Source organism: Erythrolamprus reginae, chromosome Z (assembly GCF_031021105.1).
Source record: "Erythrolamprus reginae isolate rEryReg1 chromosome Z, rEryReg1.hap1, whole genome shotgun sequence".
Lineage (NCBI taxonomy): Eukaryota > Metazoa > Chordata > Lepidosauria > Squamata > Dipsadidae > Erythrolamprus > Erythrolamprus reginae.
In genome coordinates, this window is record NC_091963.1 from 8,299,199 (window position 1) to 8,316,149 (window position 16,951).

At 36.9% G+C, this 16,951-nt stretch overlaps 1 protein-coding gene across 10 annotated transcripts in view; it reads right to left on the reverse strand.

The window, feature by feature from the left end:
• Positions 1 to 3,057: 3,057 nt before the first annotated feature.
• Positions 3,058 to 16,951, reverse strand: part of ACVR2B (activin A receptor type 2B) — a 127,958-nt gene continuing 114,064 nt past the window's right edge. For 2 of the 10 annotated variants that reach the window (XM_070727809.1, XM_070727810.1), the window contains 7 exons: positions 16,708 to 16,856; positions 14,694 to 14,808; positions 13,593 to 13,731; positions 11,992 to 12,122; positions 10,762 to 10,948; positions 6,517 to 6,644; positions 3,058 to 4,257 (listed from right to left, as the gene is read on the reverse strand). In XM_070727809.1, coding sequence (XP_070583910.1) covers positions 4,225 to 4,257; positions 6,517 to 6,644; positions 10,762 to 10,948; positions 11,992 to 12,122; positions 13,593 to 13,731; positions 14,694 to 14,808; positions 16,708 to 16,856 — 882 coding nt within the window. In that variant the 3' untranslated portion in view covers positions 3,058 to 4,224. Of the gene's footprint in view, positions 4,524 to 6,455; positions 6,645 to 8,648; positions 10,949 to 11,991; positions 12,123 to 13,592; positions 13,732 to 14,681; positions 14,809 to 16,707; positions 16,857 to 16,951 lie in introns of those variants that run through there. The other 8 variants (XM_070727816.1, XM_070727814.1, XM_070727812.1 and 5 more) reach the window with 7 other exon arrangements.

Sequence of the window (16,951 nt, forward strand, 5' to 3'; positions counted from 1 at the left end):
TCTTTTGCATGTGCCACAATAAATGTACAGGTGCATGTACCTTTTCTTAAAACCATTTGTTAGCAACTTTGAAGTTTAAGTGGCACTCAAAAAATGACTTAGGATCAGTCCTCACACTTACGACCATTGCAACATTTCCCCACTGACATATGATCAAAATTTGTGTTATCTGGCAATTAGCATGTATTTATGATGATTGCAGCTTCTTGTCTCGGGTCACTATTTGTAAATTTCTCAGTTGGCTTCTAACCAGCAAGATCAATGGAGGAAGCCAGATTCATTCAATGTGAAGGACTGGGTGCTTCACTTAACAAGTGCAGTATACTTTAACAACTGTGACCAAAAAAAAAAAAGTCAGAAATTTGGGCAAAAATCACAAATGTCTTGCTTAGTAACATAAATCTAGTCTCAACTAGGTCATGTCAAAGGCTACCTTTATACATAATTATCATACTAGCTACAACTTCAATCTTGACTTCTATTAAACCCCACGTCCCACCTGGGTTCAGTGCAGCCAAGATATTTTAAGCAGAATTCATTGTATTAAACGTGATTGGATTTGCACTTACCTAGTGTTTCTCTTTTAAATAATATATAGGTACTGTATGTGATGGGTCCATGTAGTTGCGTTTCATGTTTAATTACTCACATCCCCAAGGTGAAAATAAACATCAAATAATTGATTGCGTGGGTGAGAAGAAAAAATTACGAACAGCCGGTAAGTGGCAATAAAATGTGAAAGATCTTCAATTAAAGCTGAAATGTAGCAACAGCAACTGCCAAGCACTACTGTCATAAATGGACACTTGATACCTTTATGTGTGCATTTTAGTTGGGAAATTTGATTAGTGTTTAATGTTTGAACTTCACCATCACTTAATTGTTTACAACCTTCCTTCACATGTACAATTTGACTTTCCCACTCCTGTATATCAGCTGAGAACATTTTTATTCACCTGATGTTAAAATATGCCACATTAAATGTATTGATCTTTGCGTGCCAATGTTGAAGTATATCTGATCAAAATTATCTTTACACTTTAAAAGCTTGAGATATTTCCCATGAAATTAGTAATTGTAGGCATTGCCAACATAGTGAAATTGTGTGAGAAGTGTGCATCACAGAGGCAACATATTCCCATTTTGCAGTAGCATATAGCTAATGAAAATTATATGCTAGCTATTAAATCCGTTTAGAAATAACTTCACTGAATATTAAAAAGTTTGATTACTCTTGATCTAAATCATGACATTTTAAAATTCTTCCAAACTAGAGATAAAATAAGAAGCTAGTGTATTGAAGACTCATTATTATAATTATATTAATACTGTAATGTATTTGTACTTGAATAACAGTATTATCTAAATGCATTAGATAATTGAATATATAATTGTAATTCTTTACTGCTAAAATTATATACACTTTTTTCCACCTTTTAAAAACATTTTCTATGTTTTTTTTTCTTTGATGATGTACATATTTTCATCCTGTTTTCCTTTTTTGTCATTAAAAAATACTGTTTAATTGAGCTTATATTTCTGTTCTCACCAGACCAGAATTTGTTCTGCAATCATTAGAGAGAAATATTGACTGACCATCCCAGGCAGTAGTTTCATGATTCCCAGTGGCTTTGCCTAGTGATGTCCTCTTATAGTGACCATCTGAGAGTACGATGATAAAAAAGTAACTCTGCAACCAGTGCCTGCATTTACCTCTTGCAGTGTATCTGTCCCGGTATCACCTTTATAGTCAGCATGCATTGTTCTGTGCTGACCCCTCCCTTGCAAAATGGAGAGGATTCTTGGTGCTGTCTGAACTTGTTTTCCTGCAGACATTTCATCAGCCAAACTAGGTAACATTATCAGTGCTAGTGAGGAACGTTAAAGGAGTATTACCTAGTTTGGGTAATGAAACATCTGCAAGAAAACAACCAAGCTCAGAGAGCACCAAGGACTACAGGTCAACCCTGAGCTACAAATATTGTCCTTTACTAGTGGAGAGATTCCATCAGCATGCTATATCTTCCTGAGCAATTTTTTTCCATGGAGAGGCAGGTCCTAAAAAGTGCTTACTGCAAGATAACAAGTTCAATTCTGTGATCTTAATTAGTTGATTAGAATTTTTCACTATGACCACTTTGCTTAACAACCAAGTTACTGGTCCCAACTACAGTTGCTAAATGTGAACCGTCTAAAATGCAATAATTTATAATGTGTGTTATTTTTGATACACATAATCATCTGTACAGCAGTTTCCTCTTAAAGTGTAATGAAGCCAATTTTAGAAGTTAGGGCTTTCCAATACCCCACAGAATTTCTTTGCAACATTATCAATTTATTCTTACTAATTGTTCCATCCACCACAATATTTCCCATTTATTAAATCTCCGTTCATACTGTAAAATGCTTGCATTGCAAGGGTATGGTAATATTGATCAATGGTTAACAATAGCTACAGGAATTATTATAAATGAAACAGCTACACAAATATGATTAAGTATTGTATATGTGATTTACCACAGTGGCATGTTATGGAACTGCAAAATCTGTCTTTGATGAAAAAGAATACAATTAGAATTAAAAATTACAAAATAGATGAGAAATTTGCCATTTAATGTTTATTTTCATATAGGAAAAAGATAGACTTTGAAATAGTTTTTTCTACATTTCCACCCCCTATTTGCTGGAGTGGAACTGCTTCACACAAGGCAAAAATACTACATTCATACTGTTTTATTTGGGCACCCTTTACTTAGCTGAAGTAGTGATACCCAAACTGGCAGATCTAATTTTCAAACATGAGACTCATTTCTAAAATACAACAGTAAAAAGAAACAAAGATCTATTGCAAATGCATGAATTAGGATACAATGCTTCAAAACATTTCCATTTAAGAATTGCAATACAGTGAATGTCTTCTTTAGGCCATCTTACATATGCATATCTATATTTATATATAATATAATATAATATATATATATATATATATATAAAAAAATCAGCACACTTTTTCAGTTCAAAAGGGGTTACAGCTATGAGCTCCTCTGTTTAATTCTCTTTCTTTTAAGTGGATACTTATGTTTTGTTAACTCAGTAGTACAAGCTATCTCTGATCTACATTCTTTTTTTTTTAGCTACTAGAGTGAAATATAACCCACAACATTTACATTTCACATATCTTGGTATACAAACAGTACATTGGAATATGAGCCAAGGACCAGTAATATTTTTAATTATTTCATCACCTGATAGAGCTTTCTGCATTTAATATTTCCTAAATTAATTCTTATTTCTGAAGTTTGATAGGAATCCAAAACTGAAAATTTTGTAGAAGCCAGCAAATTCCTGTTTAGACCGGATAATGCAGTTTATTAATAAGTGGCAACTATTTGTCAAAAAAACGATTCACATTTTACTATGTTAAGACCTTTAACTGGGTTTCTTGAATAAAACTCACAATTTAGAAATTCTGGAGGGGAAAGACCCACTAAATATTTGAATTAAATTAGGAATTTTTGTTTTGTTTTGTCTTGCTTCCAATTTTTTTTCTTCAACTTTTAGAGTAAATTTCTAATGCTAAAAATAATACAGAAAGCTCTTTCCATAAGAATTGACAAACTGTACCTATGTTGATTTTACCTTAGAAAAGTCATTTAACTTAGGAACAACATATACTGATAGGTGAAAATTTGTAGGGTTCCATTTGTGTTTTAAAATGTGGACAACAGCAAGATTGAAGGCCCTTGGCATTTTGTAAATGTAGGGCATAGCACTGGAAACCAATAAAAGTAACCGCTTTTATGTATCCAACAATATAAACTAATATGAAAAGTAGCTTTAGTAGAGAGGGTGTTTTCCTCTCACCCATCACCAGAAAAAATATGAATAATTGATGTACTTATATGTTTAAAAAGAAAAATACATCTGGGGAAATTAATCTGTTGTACCACCAAACTTGAATTTTGATGGGAAGATTTTATTTCAAAATATTGATGACCAGCAATAAAAGTTATGGGAATATATAAATAGATTTTAATTTTTTTTTAAAAAGTGCAGTTCCCTACCAAGTCAAGATCAGTGAAATTAATGGTATAGATTTTTATTCCATAGAAAATGATAATGTTCTATTTTGCTGTAACAAAGGAATGGAGTAGACCAGTCTTTCCTAAAGGGCTCAGTAAACAATTCCTGTGCTCAGTCTGTTACACTCCTTTTCCAAAACAATTATCTGTCGTGATATCCTTCTGGACCTCTTTGCTATTATAGAAGTAAAAAGCAAAGTTGTCAAGATAATCAGGAAATTTATCCTTATAGAAAACTGAAGCAGTAGAAATCCAAGAAAAGAAGCATTTTTCTTGCCACTACATAAATACAAGAAACATGTGTACTTGACAAAGAAGTCTGTCATCTTTGTGGGAAATAACCACCAGCTTATTTTTACAGGTTTACTTCTTGAGGATCCGTTCCATTCCCCTCTCCCTCAAATTTCTTCATTTTATAGAATGATTTCTTGTTTGTGAATGCTGCTAGTTTGTTACGAAGAATCCAGAAAGAAATATTGCATTAATGTGGAATTTGAAGGTGATAAATCCTCAAATAGATTGGATGAAAGATCAAACCCAGAAATAGGAAAGTTACAAAAAACAGTTTCTAACTTCTAAGCTTCACTTTACCTTAACCCTGACTGGAAAAAAAGTTTAGAGAGTTTACAGCAGTTGCTTTGCATTAAAATAAATGAAGGCACAAATAAAAAGCATTAGAATTCATAGCTATCAGACTTGAAATGCTAACGTCCTTGAGGATGTGTCCACTACAATAGCCAGTTGTGTTTATAACTAAGGACACTAAACTCAAGTCTCAAATCTTTAAATATTCAGAAAGAGCACATAGACCTAACAGATTTTAGAAAATTCACTGAAAACCTTTTACTAATTAACAGGCACTATTAAGTAGTGGACCTATACCTGGCAATAGATTCACCCCTAGAAAAAGTAGAAATGCATAAAATAGAATCTACTGAAAAAGATTAGAGAACACATTCACACTAATACGTATATGATTTAGACCATTAAATTGATTTTAAGCTTTTTGCTGAACTGCCTAAGATTTCTGCTTTATATAGCTCACAAATGCATACATTATTGATAGATAAAATGGCACCACAATATAGGGCTTATACTCCACAATGCTAGAAGGTAGCAATGGCATCAATCTTTCTCTGTCTCCTACCAAGCCAGCCGAATATAGTGTAAGAAAGATCCCTATCTAGATTATTGGATTTTACTATAGGAAAACTGTTGCCAAGTTGTTATGGGTTCTCGAAACAAGTATTATGTGGTTGCTGATCATTCTGGAATTCTCAGCATATGTTTAAAATGATGTTTAATGTAGGAATGTATCCCTGAATCAAAAATTCAGATAGCTATAAAAATAAATCTCTAAAAAACTCAAACACTATTTTCAGGAATTCTATCTCATGCACATTGCCTTAGCACATCCTGACTTAATTCAGTTAGCAGAATAATTTCCAAACATTATGATGGTTAAGTATTTGGGAGAATCAAATTAAAACTCACACCTATATGATTTTCTCCACTTTACATGTTTTGTTGCTAATCTTGGTATACTAGTGTATCAGAGCTAGGGCAGTGATAAATGTCAAAATCAAGTTTCAAACTGTTTTTATTCTGTCACTATTGCTAACGTTGCAAAACAGAATCACTTGTACTGAAAAATGAGGAAACCCTGTATGTCATAGACAGTTGGATAATCGTGAAAACATTGCATAAGACTAAGGGCTCTAAATATAATGTGCTTTTAGTTTTTAAAAATATTTTCCCCTGCTTCTAGATAATAATTCAAACTTGGCAGTGTCTTGTTACTATGATCACAAAATGGCATAGATTTTTTTTACTTGCCTATTGATTTTAATTTAAGTTTCCCTATGCAAAAAAGGAACAAAACAGGCTGATCCTAGAGATACAAACGTCTCAATTGCAGCTATTTTTTTAATGGACATAGATTGGACAATTTTATGATTTGCATATCACACTAACCATACCCCTCCAATTCCATCATGACTTAAAGTGATGAGTGAATACAATATAAGATTAAGTAAGATGGAACTCTATGCCCCCTCCCTTACTGGGGAGAAAATCCCAATTAACTGTTATGTAAAGGATAGCCTTGCTTTTTAAATTATTTTTAAGGCCCCTATTTCAGCAAATGAAATATATTCAAACTACCACTACTTATGGTATTTGACATACCGGTAGTTAAACTTAGACCAAATGTTATTTGGATTTTCCCTCACTCTCATGCATAGCTAACCTTGTGACTGAGCTCCCTTATTGCTATATCAAGAACTTTCTTAACATTAAATACACAAGACCAACTGAAGGCCAGGAAGATTAAAGAGATGCACTGTTTAGGAAAAAATGCGATTACACAACAGGAAAACTGCATCATTTAATAGGTAAATGTGACTGTCAGACACTGGAGATGCTATACGCTAACCTTTTTCCACCTGAGTCTGCCAGATGGGTCTGGATTGCAGAATTTTGAGCCAACAGCTGTTTTGGCCATGTAGTGTGAGAATTCTAGGAGATGGGTACCACATTTGGAAAGGCTGAGAATCCAAGAAGCTAACAAAAAAAAAAGATATGGACAACATATATTAGCTAAGGAATATGTATATGGTCACATTTGAATCATAGCTAACCACACAACCAAAGCAACTGGCTATGATCTGTAAGCAAGGAAATGTTAACTCAACTAAAAATTAGGTTTATTTAACTCAACTAATGAACAGACACAGCTCCTCTCTTAATGCAAGAAGGACTAAGAACACTCCCAATGGACAAAACACAAAACAACCTCTATATGGCACTTTCAATAAATACCTGCTTCTCAAAACTTTATTTCAATGCAAAAGCAAAGCAACTGCTGTATCAAGCTTATTTTAACCCTTATAGGAATAATGCTGCGAGACAGGGGAAAAGCACACTTGAAGCAACAGAGCAATAATAACAACAATGTGTATCTTCCTCATTGCTAACTGTGCACATTGACTGTTAGTGACATTCAGATGTCAAGGTTTATTTCATCTTAATGGATCTATTTTCCTTCACTTTGTTTTTCCTGAAGCCTCTGTTGTTAAGGGCAACATTATCATCCATAAAGACATAAATTAAAACTTTGTTGAGGTCTTCTAATTGGTAGCCTTCCAAATAAAGCCTTCTACCCTGAATGTAAAATTACTTAAATCGAGATTGCAAAAATCAAAGGAGTTGCTAATAACTTGGCAAGTCACAATACATGGGTAGGTCCCACCATGTCTTAGTTTGATTCTCCACAGTGGCTTGAGGCTCTGTAGAGCAAATGTGCCAACCACTTTCTTGCATTGTCTGAATGCATTAAATAACTTGATTCTTTTAAGATTTTTTTTTTCTTAAGAGAGCCAATGCCAAATCAAGTTTCCGAATCAATCAGATGCTTAATCTTGATATAATAATACAGAGTGAAAAATGATAAAAGTCTATTCTGGGGGGAAAATGGACAGTTCATGACCAATAAAACTATTGTCCTGTTTAGTCAATCATATGCAAAATTAGTCTTTTAATATACTAGTCACTGACAAATATTGAATAAATCCCCAAGAAGTTCATGGCGCCTGCAGAGGCTGCCTTTGACACCAAAATGACATCTGCACAGTGATGTAATTCTGCAAATGCCACCATTATGTACAAGTTGCAGGACACCTGAGACAAAATATATATACATTATGGTATCTGCACGATCACATATATGTCACCACTTGTTCCCTAACAGAGGCCAACTCCTGAAGTTCAGAAAAGGTGTCTGCATTTGCCATCTCCAACCATTTTTGAAATAATAAATTAACTCATCTTCAATTAATTTTAATTTATGTAAAAGCAAAGCTAACATTATTTCAGGATTGTTCATGGTTACCTTAAATAGTTTAGAAATTCAAGCATTGAGCAAAGAGAAGCATCAGTATTTCTGCTTCCTTATTAGAGAGGTTGCTGTTTCCCAAGAAAAGCATAAAACCGCAAATTTCAATCCCCCCACCCCCTCGAAACAGATACAGAAACATACAGAGTGAAACTATTTTTTTAAGCAGTCAAAATTAACCCTCCTCTTGTTTTACAAAGTGAAAAAGGCAATTTGTTTTGGGCACCCTCTGCTTCCACATGCCCGCTTAGCAAGATTAGTTTCCTTTTGCTGTTCTTAATTTGTTAGAAAAGCTGCTCTGAGATTCTCCTATGGTTAATTAAAATGCTTTGGGGAAAAGGAATTGCATTGCAACCTTTGTGTTTTTTACTGAATGATCAAATTTGTATTGCGTTAACTGGGTGTCAGTCAACCAATAGCTAAATAACAAATCTAAAAAAAATAATTTGATTAGCATTTCCTGGGGGAAAATATTTTATAAAGGGAATGCTATACTAATAATTATTTACTAAAATAACTTGTGCTCCTACTACTCCCACCAATTTTTTTAAAAAATGGAAACGAGCCTTCACAAGTAATGGTGAATATGTCCAGGAATAGCCAATTCCTCTAAAATTGTTTACATTTATTTACAATGGTGTTTTACAGAAAGAAAAAGAAAAGAAATAGTAGCATTTTCTAAAAGATTGGGGAAATTTTTTATTTTTTATTCTTTTTTTAAAACTCCCTTTTCATAAAAGCCAACTTACATTAAAATTTACATACTCCAAGATAACACAACTAACAAAATATATAATAAAACTCATACAAGTAGAAAATTTTGAGGTATTTCTGGTTTGAGGTGGTCTGTGGTCATGAAGGTTTGTTTGTTTGTTTTTTTAGTTAAACCTCAAAAGCCACTTCATGTGTATGTGTATTCTAAATTTATTTTTTTTTATAAATCATTGCATGTTTTGCAGGTTAAAAAAATATTTAAATGTTATATTGGCAGCATTAGGAGTATTCACTGACTAGAGCGGATTTTATGGCATAGTAGAATTAAGAGTATTGAAAATATGCACCACTGTTAAGACGAAAAAGTTGGGTGACAGTCTTCAGAGAATGAAGGATCAAGAAAAAATCAAAACCGATCAATTTCAACCAGCTGTGAGCTATATTGAAAACAAAGGAATTTGTGTAAAGTGTGAAAGAATACTTAGAAAGAGAACTCTATAAAATATGTAAGTTGCCAACGCTGAGAAACGTTGGCCTAAACTATACCTATTCTTTCTAACAATCAAAGGAAAATAGACAACTGTATTCGACCACCATGACTTTTGCCAAAGGACTATGTGTCCAGAGAAGGTGTCAAAAAATTTAAGATGGCCATGATCACAGCTGCCATCTTGATTTTTTTTAAAAAATAAACACATGTACATTCCCATGAAGACTTGGGGACAATCGGTGATGGCATTTCTGTATCCTTAATGTGGAATGTTTCTCTTCCTTCACAATGCCTGATAGTCATAGCAGCTAAACAACCTTGACATTTGCCCTGCAGATACTAAGATCTAAGAGAGATATTGAATTTTATTAGTCCTGGCTATATTTACTTGGAAGTAAATTTTACTGATTTCAGTGAGTCTTCAAATAAAGACTGTTTCACATTATGAATGACATCGAATACCGAACGCCAATGCATAACTGGATACACTGGGTTTTTTAAGGAACTCCAGGTTAGATGTTTGTTATCTTTCGTGTATATTTGTGGTTGGTTTTTTTTAAAATTAAAATGGCAGAAAAATTATTTAGGACTGTAAGACAATTGCCTAGAACTGTAAAACAACTGAGGAAATCTGAAGTTATTGAATCCTAAGACCTCATTCTCTGAACTTATAAATGTAATAGAAAGGGTTGGTTTCATTTAATATTACCCAAGCCTGAGATATTTTAAGAATCCATTTGTATCAGTGATTTTGTGACCCAACTTTTTCTGCATGTTGTAGCAGTTTAATATGCCTCAAAACTTGCCCGTCCTCTCATTGACTGTTTTCCTGAGAAGTAACTCTTTAGCCACTGTTTCTCCAAATGCTGCAAAAGTCCAGCGTCTCTTCCCCACCCAGCCCTGACGTCTCTTTTTCAGTTCTACCATCAGAGTTAATATTCTCAACTCAATCACTCCCCCCCCTCAAAGAACGCAACACCCGTTCGACCCGTAAAAGACACATCTGCTTTTTTCTTTTTTTTTCTTTTTTCTTTTAAGCTCACTGTCTAAAATAGAAAAGAAAGGAAAGGGAAAGGAAAAAGTAGTAGGAGTGGGGGGAATCCGTTTTTGAGAGGTGTGATCTCGTGGAACAGTCTTGATTTTGCAGCATGTATAAGATGAGTAGGTCGTTTCCTTGTTATCACTGATATTTGGTGTAAAAATTGCAGGTTAGTTAGAATAGAAAACAGGTTGAAAAAGAAACGAAGAGAATTCACTGAGGTTTTGAGGTACCTGCACTGTAACTGCATTCATTAGTCGGCACCTGGACGCTTTCAAACAGATGTCTTTCTCTTATTTTTTTTTTCTCTTGTCAATACAGTAGAGCAATATGCTGGTAAATTGATTCAATCAAAACAACAACAACAACAACACAACAAATAATAACAATAGCAAGAAAAGTCAAGAAAATAGCAGCTGCATTCATGTATATGTATGCGTGTGTGTGTTGAATTCTGCATTTTTTTTTCCCGGAAAAAAAAACAACCACCACTGGGTCTGAAAAGACCAGTGGGAAAAAAAAAGGCAAACAAGGATTTAGATACTTGATTCTTTGGGCAGCAAATCTACGTTGGTGACAGAGGTCACGATGGAAACAAGGCAGTCGAGGGTACTACCATTGGCTGATTTGCGAATCTGGGCGATGCGCTCTTCCACACAACCGGCTGACAGTCTGGCTTCCGCATCATGATCCCAGCATTCTTCAATTGTCACACACAGCTGCGCTATGCCCTGCAAGTCCAAAGGGGAAGAAAGGAAAGAAGGAAGGAAGAAAAAGGAAGAGAGAGAGAAAGAAAGAAAGAAAGAAAAGAAAAGAAAGAGGGTTTAGCCAGAGAAACTGGACCGATGTTGCTTCAGGATGTGATTGTATAGGTCGCATAATGCAGCCTCCCCATTACAGTTATAAGTTGTTAACAGTCACAAAACGTGTCAGTCTTGTGACTGACCAGCTTTTACTACTGGTGATTGTTAAACAAATAGCAATAGCACTTATATACCTGCTTCACAGTGTTTTTACAGTCCTTGCTAAGCTGTATCGGGAGGATGGAAGGCTGAATTAACCTTCAGCCTGGTGAGATTTGAACGGCCAAATTGCAGGCATCCAGCAGTCAGCAGAAATAGCCTGCAGTACTGCACCTCTAACCACTGTGTCATTATGGCTCAAATGCCATGATTGTTAATCAAATGTCATATTTGTTGATTAAACCCATTTTTGGCCATGGCGCGGTTTTGCCGAAGAACCCAAAGTGCCAGTAAAGTATGCTAAGGCATCACACTGATGGGTCAACCAAAAGAACCAGAAATTGCTTCTTGAAACATGAAGCAGAAGGTACCCTGAAACTGTAGGTAGTCCTCAAATTGAAACCATCCATTTAGTGATAATTCAAAGTTACACTGGCACTCTGCTTTTCACACTTAACAACCGTTGCAGCATCCCCATGACACATGATCAAAATCTGGAGGCTTGGCAACTGATTCATGTTTATGGTGGTTGCAGTGTTGCAGGGTCATGTGATTGATTTTTTGTGACTTTCTGACAAGTCAAGGGGGGAAGCCAGACTCGCTTAACAACCGTGTTACTAACAACTGCAGTGATTCACTTAACAACTGTAGCAAGAAAGGTTGGAACACTCACTGAACAGCTTTCTTTCTTAGCAATGGAAATCTAGGTCATAAGTTGAGGGCTGCCTGAATTGAATTTTACTAAACTACACTCGCCCACCCAGCCATGGACATTTGGGGGTGGGGAAATATAAACATCAAAAAGGACCTACGGGGTGTTTAAGCCAATGGTCCTTGAACACAGGACGCAGCTTCTTATGAACCACAATCTCCTGCAACTCCTCAAGAGATGGGTGCTGGCCGATTTCTTCTTCGAAAGGCAGCAAGTACTCGCTCACGGGACCTATTTTGGCAAGAAAAGAGGACATTGCTACCAGACACAGATCCCTGGAGCCAACAGGCAGCTCCAACCAATTGGCATCTCACTCACTGCTGTATTAAGCTGTATGCTTCACACAAATATAAACTGATTATTGGCACCTTTGTTTCAATGGACATTGCAAATCAAAACTTAGTCATCTACCTAGCTCTGCCACTCCATAGGGGCAATCAGACAAGGCTCCCGGTCTGTTTCCCTCCCTTCACCATTATAATCTGCCTGTACATGCGCTCACTTCCTCCTTAAGGAATAGCTGTGATGCTTGTTTATTTAGTTAAAATGTTTATATAGCTGCCTGTCTTCCAATGAACTCTGTGCAGCTGGTTAAAGAACTGCTTACTGTATTCTTATTAGTTCGCCAAGAGATAGATTACCAAGACAGGATGTTTTAAGAAAGATGCTCTAAAAGACAAAGGTTGAACTACAAGAATTTGGCAAAAGCAAGGGGAAGGGAGAATTATTCTTTTTCAGATTCGTATCATTTTTATATATTTTTGTTCTGCGGTTTTTACCCCTCCCCCATTTATTTTGGGTTTATTTTGAAACTAAGAAATATACCATGTTGATATGCTACAAGTCAACACCTTTTTCAGGATCAAATCATTAGTTTAATTCAGGTTAGTTTAATTTAATTGCTTTAATTGGAGTTTGCAAAAAGTGAATCCTAGGAAGATCCCCGAGACTAATTTTGGTAATAATCTCCATCCCATGGCTGTTGGATAATTCAAACCTTACTTTTCTTCATTACAAGATCATGCTCATAAATATGGCTCCGGCATATCCTGTTTGGTATTTCACTTATTTATTTATTTATTTGTTTATTCAATTTTTTTAGCTGCCCTTCTTAGACTCAGGGCGGCTTACAACATGTTAGCAATAGCATTTTTTAACAGAGCCAGCATATTGCCCCCAGAATCCGGGTCCTCATTATTATTATTAGCTTATTAATTCCAGCTGTCTCTTAAAGAAATTACACTTATAAAATTAGTATGTGCCAAAATCTAATTGTTTAGATTTACTTGGCCCTGAAACATCCAAATAATAAAACTAAATTGAGGCTAAGTTCTCTAATAACTTACCTTGGTCTCGGTGGTCTCAAGTTGGTAGATGAAGCAAAGTTTATGAAACCTTTAGCTTTCTCTAAATCTTCTGCTTTGAACAAAAGTCTGTTACTTTAAGAAAGACATCATATACTGCAATTTAAATGTCTCAAAACACTTACAAATTTCAACAGTTTCCATTATATGGGACTAGATAGTCTATATAGGCATGGGAAATATTTTGAGTGACTTGGAGTATCTTTACCCTGGGAAAAGAACCACACAGGCGTTCTGAATTAAATCTTCATAAACGAACCCCAAATGGGTTGGACATACAGTATTCCTAATTTCTAAGGAAGCAAAGACAGTATGTAAAAAGGATATTGGGACTCACCATCAGTTGCTGTGCATCTGGAAACCAACTCCCACAATACCAGGCCCATGGCATACATATCAATTCTGAGGAAGGAATCTCTCTGGAAATTAATTGCTCCTTCCAGCACCTCAGGAGCCATGTATCTTCTGGTCCCCACCTATAATAGACACAGGAATCAGTTACTGAAACTAAACCCATACTTTCAAGCTCTGGTTCTTTTTAAAAAAAAATGAGAAAAAGAGGGAGGAGGAGAGAGAAGTAGAGAGAAAGAGAGAATAAGGAAAAGGAGGGGAGAAAAAAGCAGAAGTAATAGCAATTTTTTTCACATTACCTTGACTACAGGTAATCCTCGGGTTATCACACCTTGTTCAATGACTGTTCAGAATTAAAATGTTGCTGAATGAGGGTACTTACAACTGGTCTGTGAAGTTGCAGCTGTCACAGCGTTATCACAATCTGGGTGCTCGGGTTTCCCGCTCGCAATTATGACGTAGTGAGCCAATGGTCCCATGATTGCCCTTTGCAACCTCTCCCACTGGCTTCCCATGAGCAGTCAATGGGGGACGCCAACAGGAAAGGTCAGAGGTTGATTCCACTGCTTTCCCCCCAAGGATCTTATACTCTGTGGCATGGACCTCCCTGCACACCTGTGCTCCACAGCACCTGCCCACCCCCACAACCCCATTAATTAGTAGAACTGATGAAATTACCCAGCAGGGTAATGAAACATCTGTAAGAAAACAGCCAAGCCCAGAGAACACCAAGGACCCCATAGTTGAGCCTTGAGCTATAAAGATTCTATTCTACTGACAGACATTGAACTGTCTACCAATGCATTCTTCATCATTTTGACAAGATCAATGGACTTGCTGATGCTTCCAAAAGAACATAGGTAGTTCTTACTTCCTGACTACTTGTTCAGCAACAGTTCAGAGTTACAATGACGCCAAGGAAGGACAAATTGTACGCTACCATGTGCATGCAACAATGGTGACTAGTTTTTTTTCAAAATACAGAACCTAGACACTATGTGACAATAGCATAGATTTGTCTCCTCTGGACCCACCTTCCAAATTCGATCTGCGAAGCGAAGTAGTGTAAGCTAACCTGCAGGTTTACCTGTCCATGAGTATCTCCTGGAGGCTTTCCGGGTTCGAAACGTACAGCCAGTCCAAAGTCAGCAAGCACAGTGGATAAATCGTTCTTTAGCAGCACATTCTTGCTCTTGAAATCCCTGCAACGAAAAGAAAGGAAAGGGAAAAAAGAAAAGGAAAAAAAGAAAATTTAATGTAGTTCATCATCAATATCCAAGATAAAACTGGTGGATGCAAACCCAATTTATGAGAAATACAAAATGGAGGGGGGGGGGAGGGGATCAGTGAGGATAATATCCAGGCAAAAATTAACAAAAGTTATATGCAATGGCATCTTTCTCTTATTGCTTGTACTCTTAATTCCTTTGCCAGCTTTTTCCTAGAAAGGAAGCTTGGCATGTAGAATGCTGCCTTGGATTTTGGTCTCTACCTGGAGTTTTACTCAGCTGCATTGTTTCCGTATCTACCTCTTAAATTAAACCCTTGTGCTTATTAAGCGACTCCTGGAGTTTCCTTCGGTAGGGGTGGTGGAGAGAACAGGGGGGGGGGGAATAAAGAAAGGATCTGAATATAATTAAATTACAGACTTGAGGCAGCAGATGGTAGACCCACGTGTGCCAGGCATTATAATTCTCTTGCCATCAGTTTAATTGACTGTGGTGTCCCAGCCGCTTGGATCACAGGACAAGTGTAGGGCCAAGCAATATAATTAATGAGGGCAGATTCTGCGTGGTGTTTTTTTTAAAAAATCCCCCATGAAATGCTCTGTCAGAATACGTTACGAAGAGAGATGCCGCCATGGAGAGAAAGAGCTCACAAAATGGTGGAGGGCAAACGCAGTGAATTCCCAGGGTGCCCAGTATCCCGAAGGAAAATTGTCACCCCACTCCATCCATCCGACCCACAAATTTTTGTTTCGTTTCGTTTCCTTTTTCAAGGAGGGAAAGAAAAGGGAAAAGATAGTTCCCAGGCACCGGGTACACGTTAAAGCTGTTAATGTTGGCGGAGATAAACGATCACAGAGACCTTATGCCAGATTAGTCAAGCTTCTGACAGCCAAGTACACCCGAAACTAAGATTCTCACAGAGGCTTCCCTATCCAGATTTATTAAAAGAGAAAGGGGATTAGGCTACAGAATTCACAACAACCAAATCCTTTCATTATTCGGACCCCCGTTTGAATTCAGTAAGCCGTAGCTTTGTGTGTTCTCCTAAGCTGCCGATGAGAGGTCTGTTTTCTGGATAATGAAAGAAAAGCTGCAGATATTTTGGGTTTGCAATGTTTTACAAGCCACCTTTCCTTTTTGCAGGGATTGGAAAGACTAATATCATTTCTAAAATAGAGGGTGGGTATTCTAAGGATTCTCCCAGAGTATCTTAAGAGTTGTGGACAGGGTCACCAATTTTTCTCATTCCCTTTCCTGCTCTCTCCTTCCCTTCTTTCTCCTCTCCCTCCTCCTGTCCCCTCCCATTCATTTTTTGTCCAGATGAAAGAATAGGAAGAATATCTCCACTGAAGGAAACGGTAGTTCCAATACATGAATGACGAGTGGAGTATGTTTGAAATGGATTTATGGCATCTGAAATTAAGTGCCACTAGGGGGCAGCATGGCAGAGCACACAAAAAAAGCTAGGGTTAATAGTTTTCAATTCCTAGATTAGTTAGTAGAACCTTTTCTGCAGGTTTCTATTGGCTAAAACAATCCTGGTACAACCAGCATGGAAGCTCCCAGGTGACTTGGGATGTTCCATTGGACTGCCCTCCCCCTGTCCGTGTTCGTCCCAGTCCTCATTGCCCCCTCCCCCCCCCAGCAGTTTAGCTTTCTATCTCAAAGGAGCAGGCTAGAGTTCCCATAAAAAGCCGTTAATTCCCTTGAGTATAAAAACTCATAATTCATGTGAGGAATACATACTGTTTAAGATTGGAAGAGGGAGTGATCAATATATCACCTTGAGCTCCGTTCCGAAGAGATATGTAGACATGTAGAAATATTTTAAACAAACTTTGGGTGCTTAGGTAGACCAAAAACGGGACCTACCTGTGGGCTATCGCAGGCTTATGCCCTTCTCCCTTGCACCAAGGGATGTCCTCGTGCAGATAGGAGAGTCCGCAGGCCATGGTTTCCGCCACGTGGCAGAGCTCATTCCAGTTGATAACGTTCCCCTTCAGATAGTCCGTCAACGACCCCTGCAGGAACAAACCTAGGTGATATCCACGACTCTTCGACACCCTTTTCCAATTTGGATCCGTGACTCCTTACTCCAGCCTCTGTGTATGTGTGT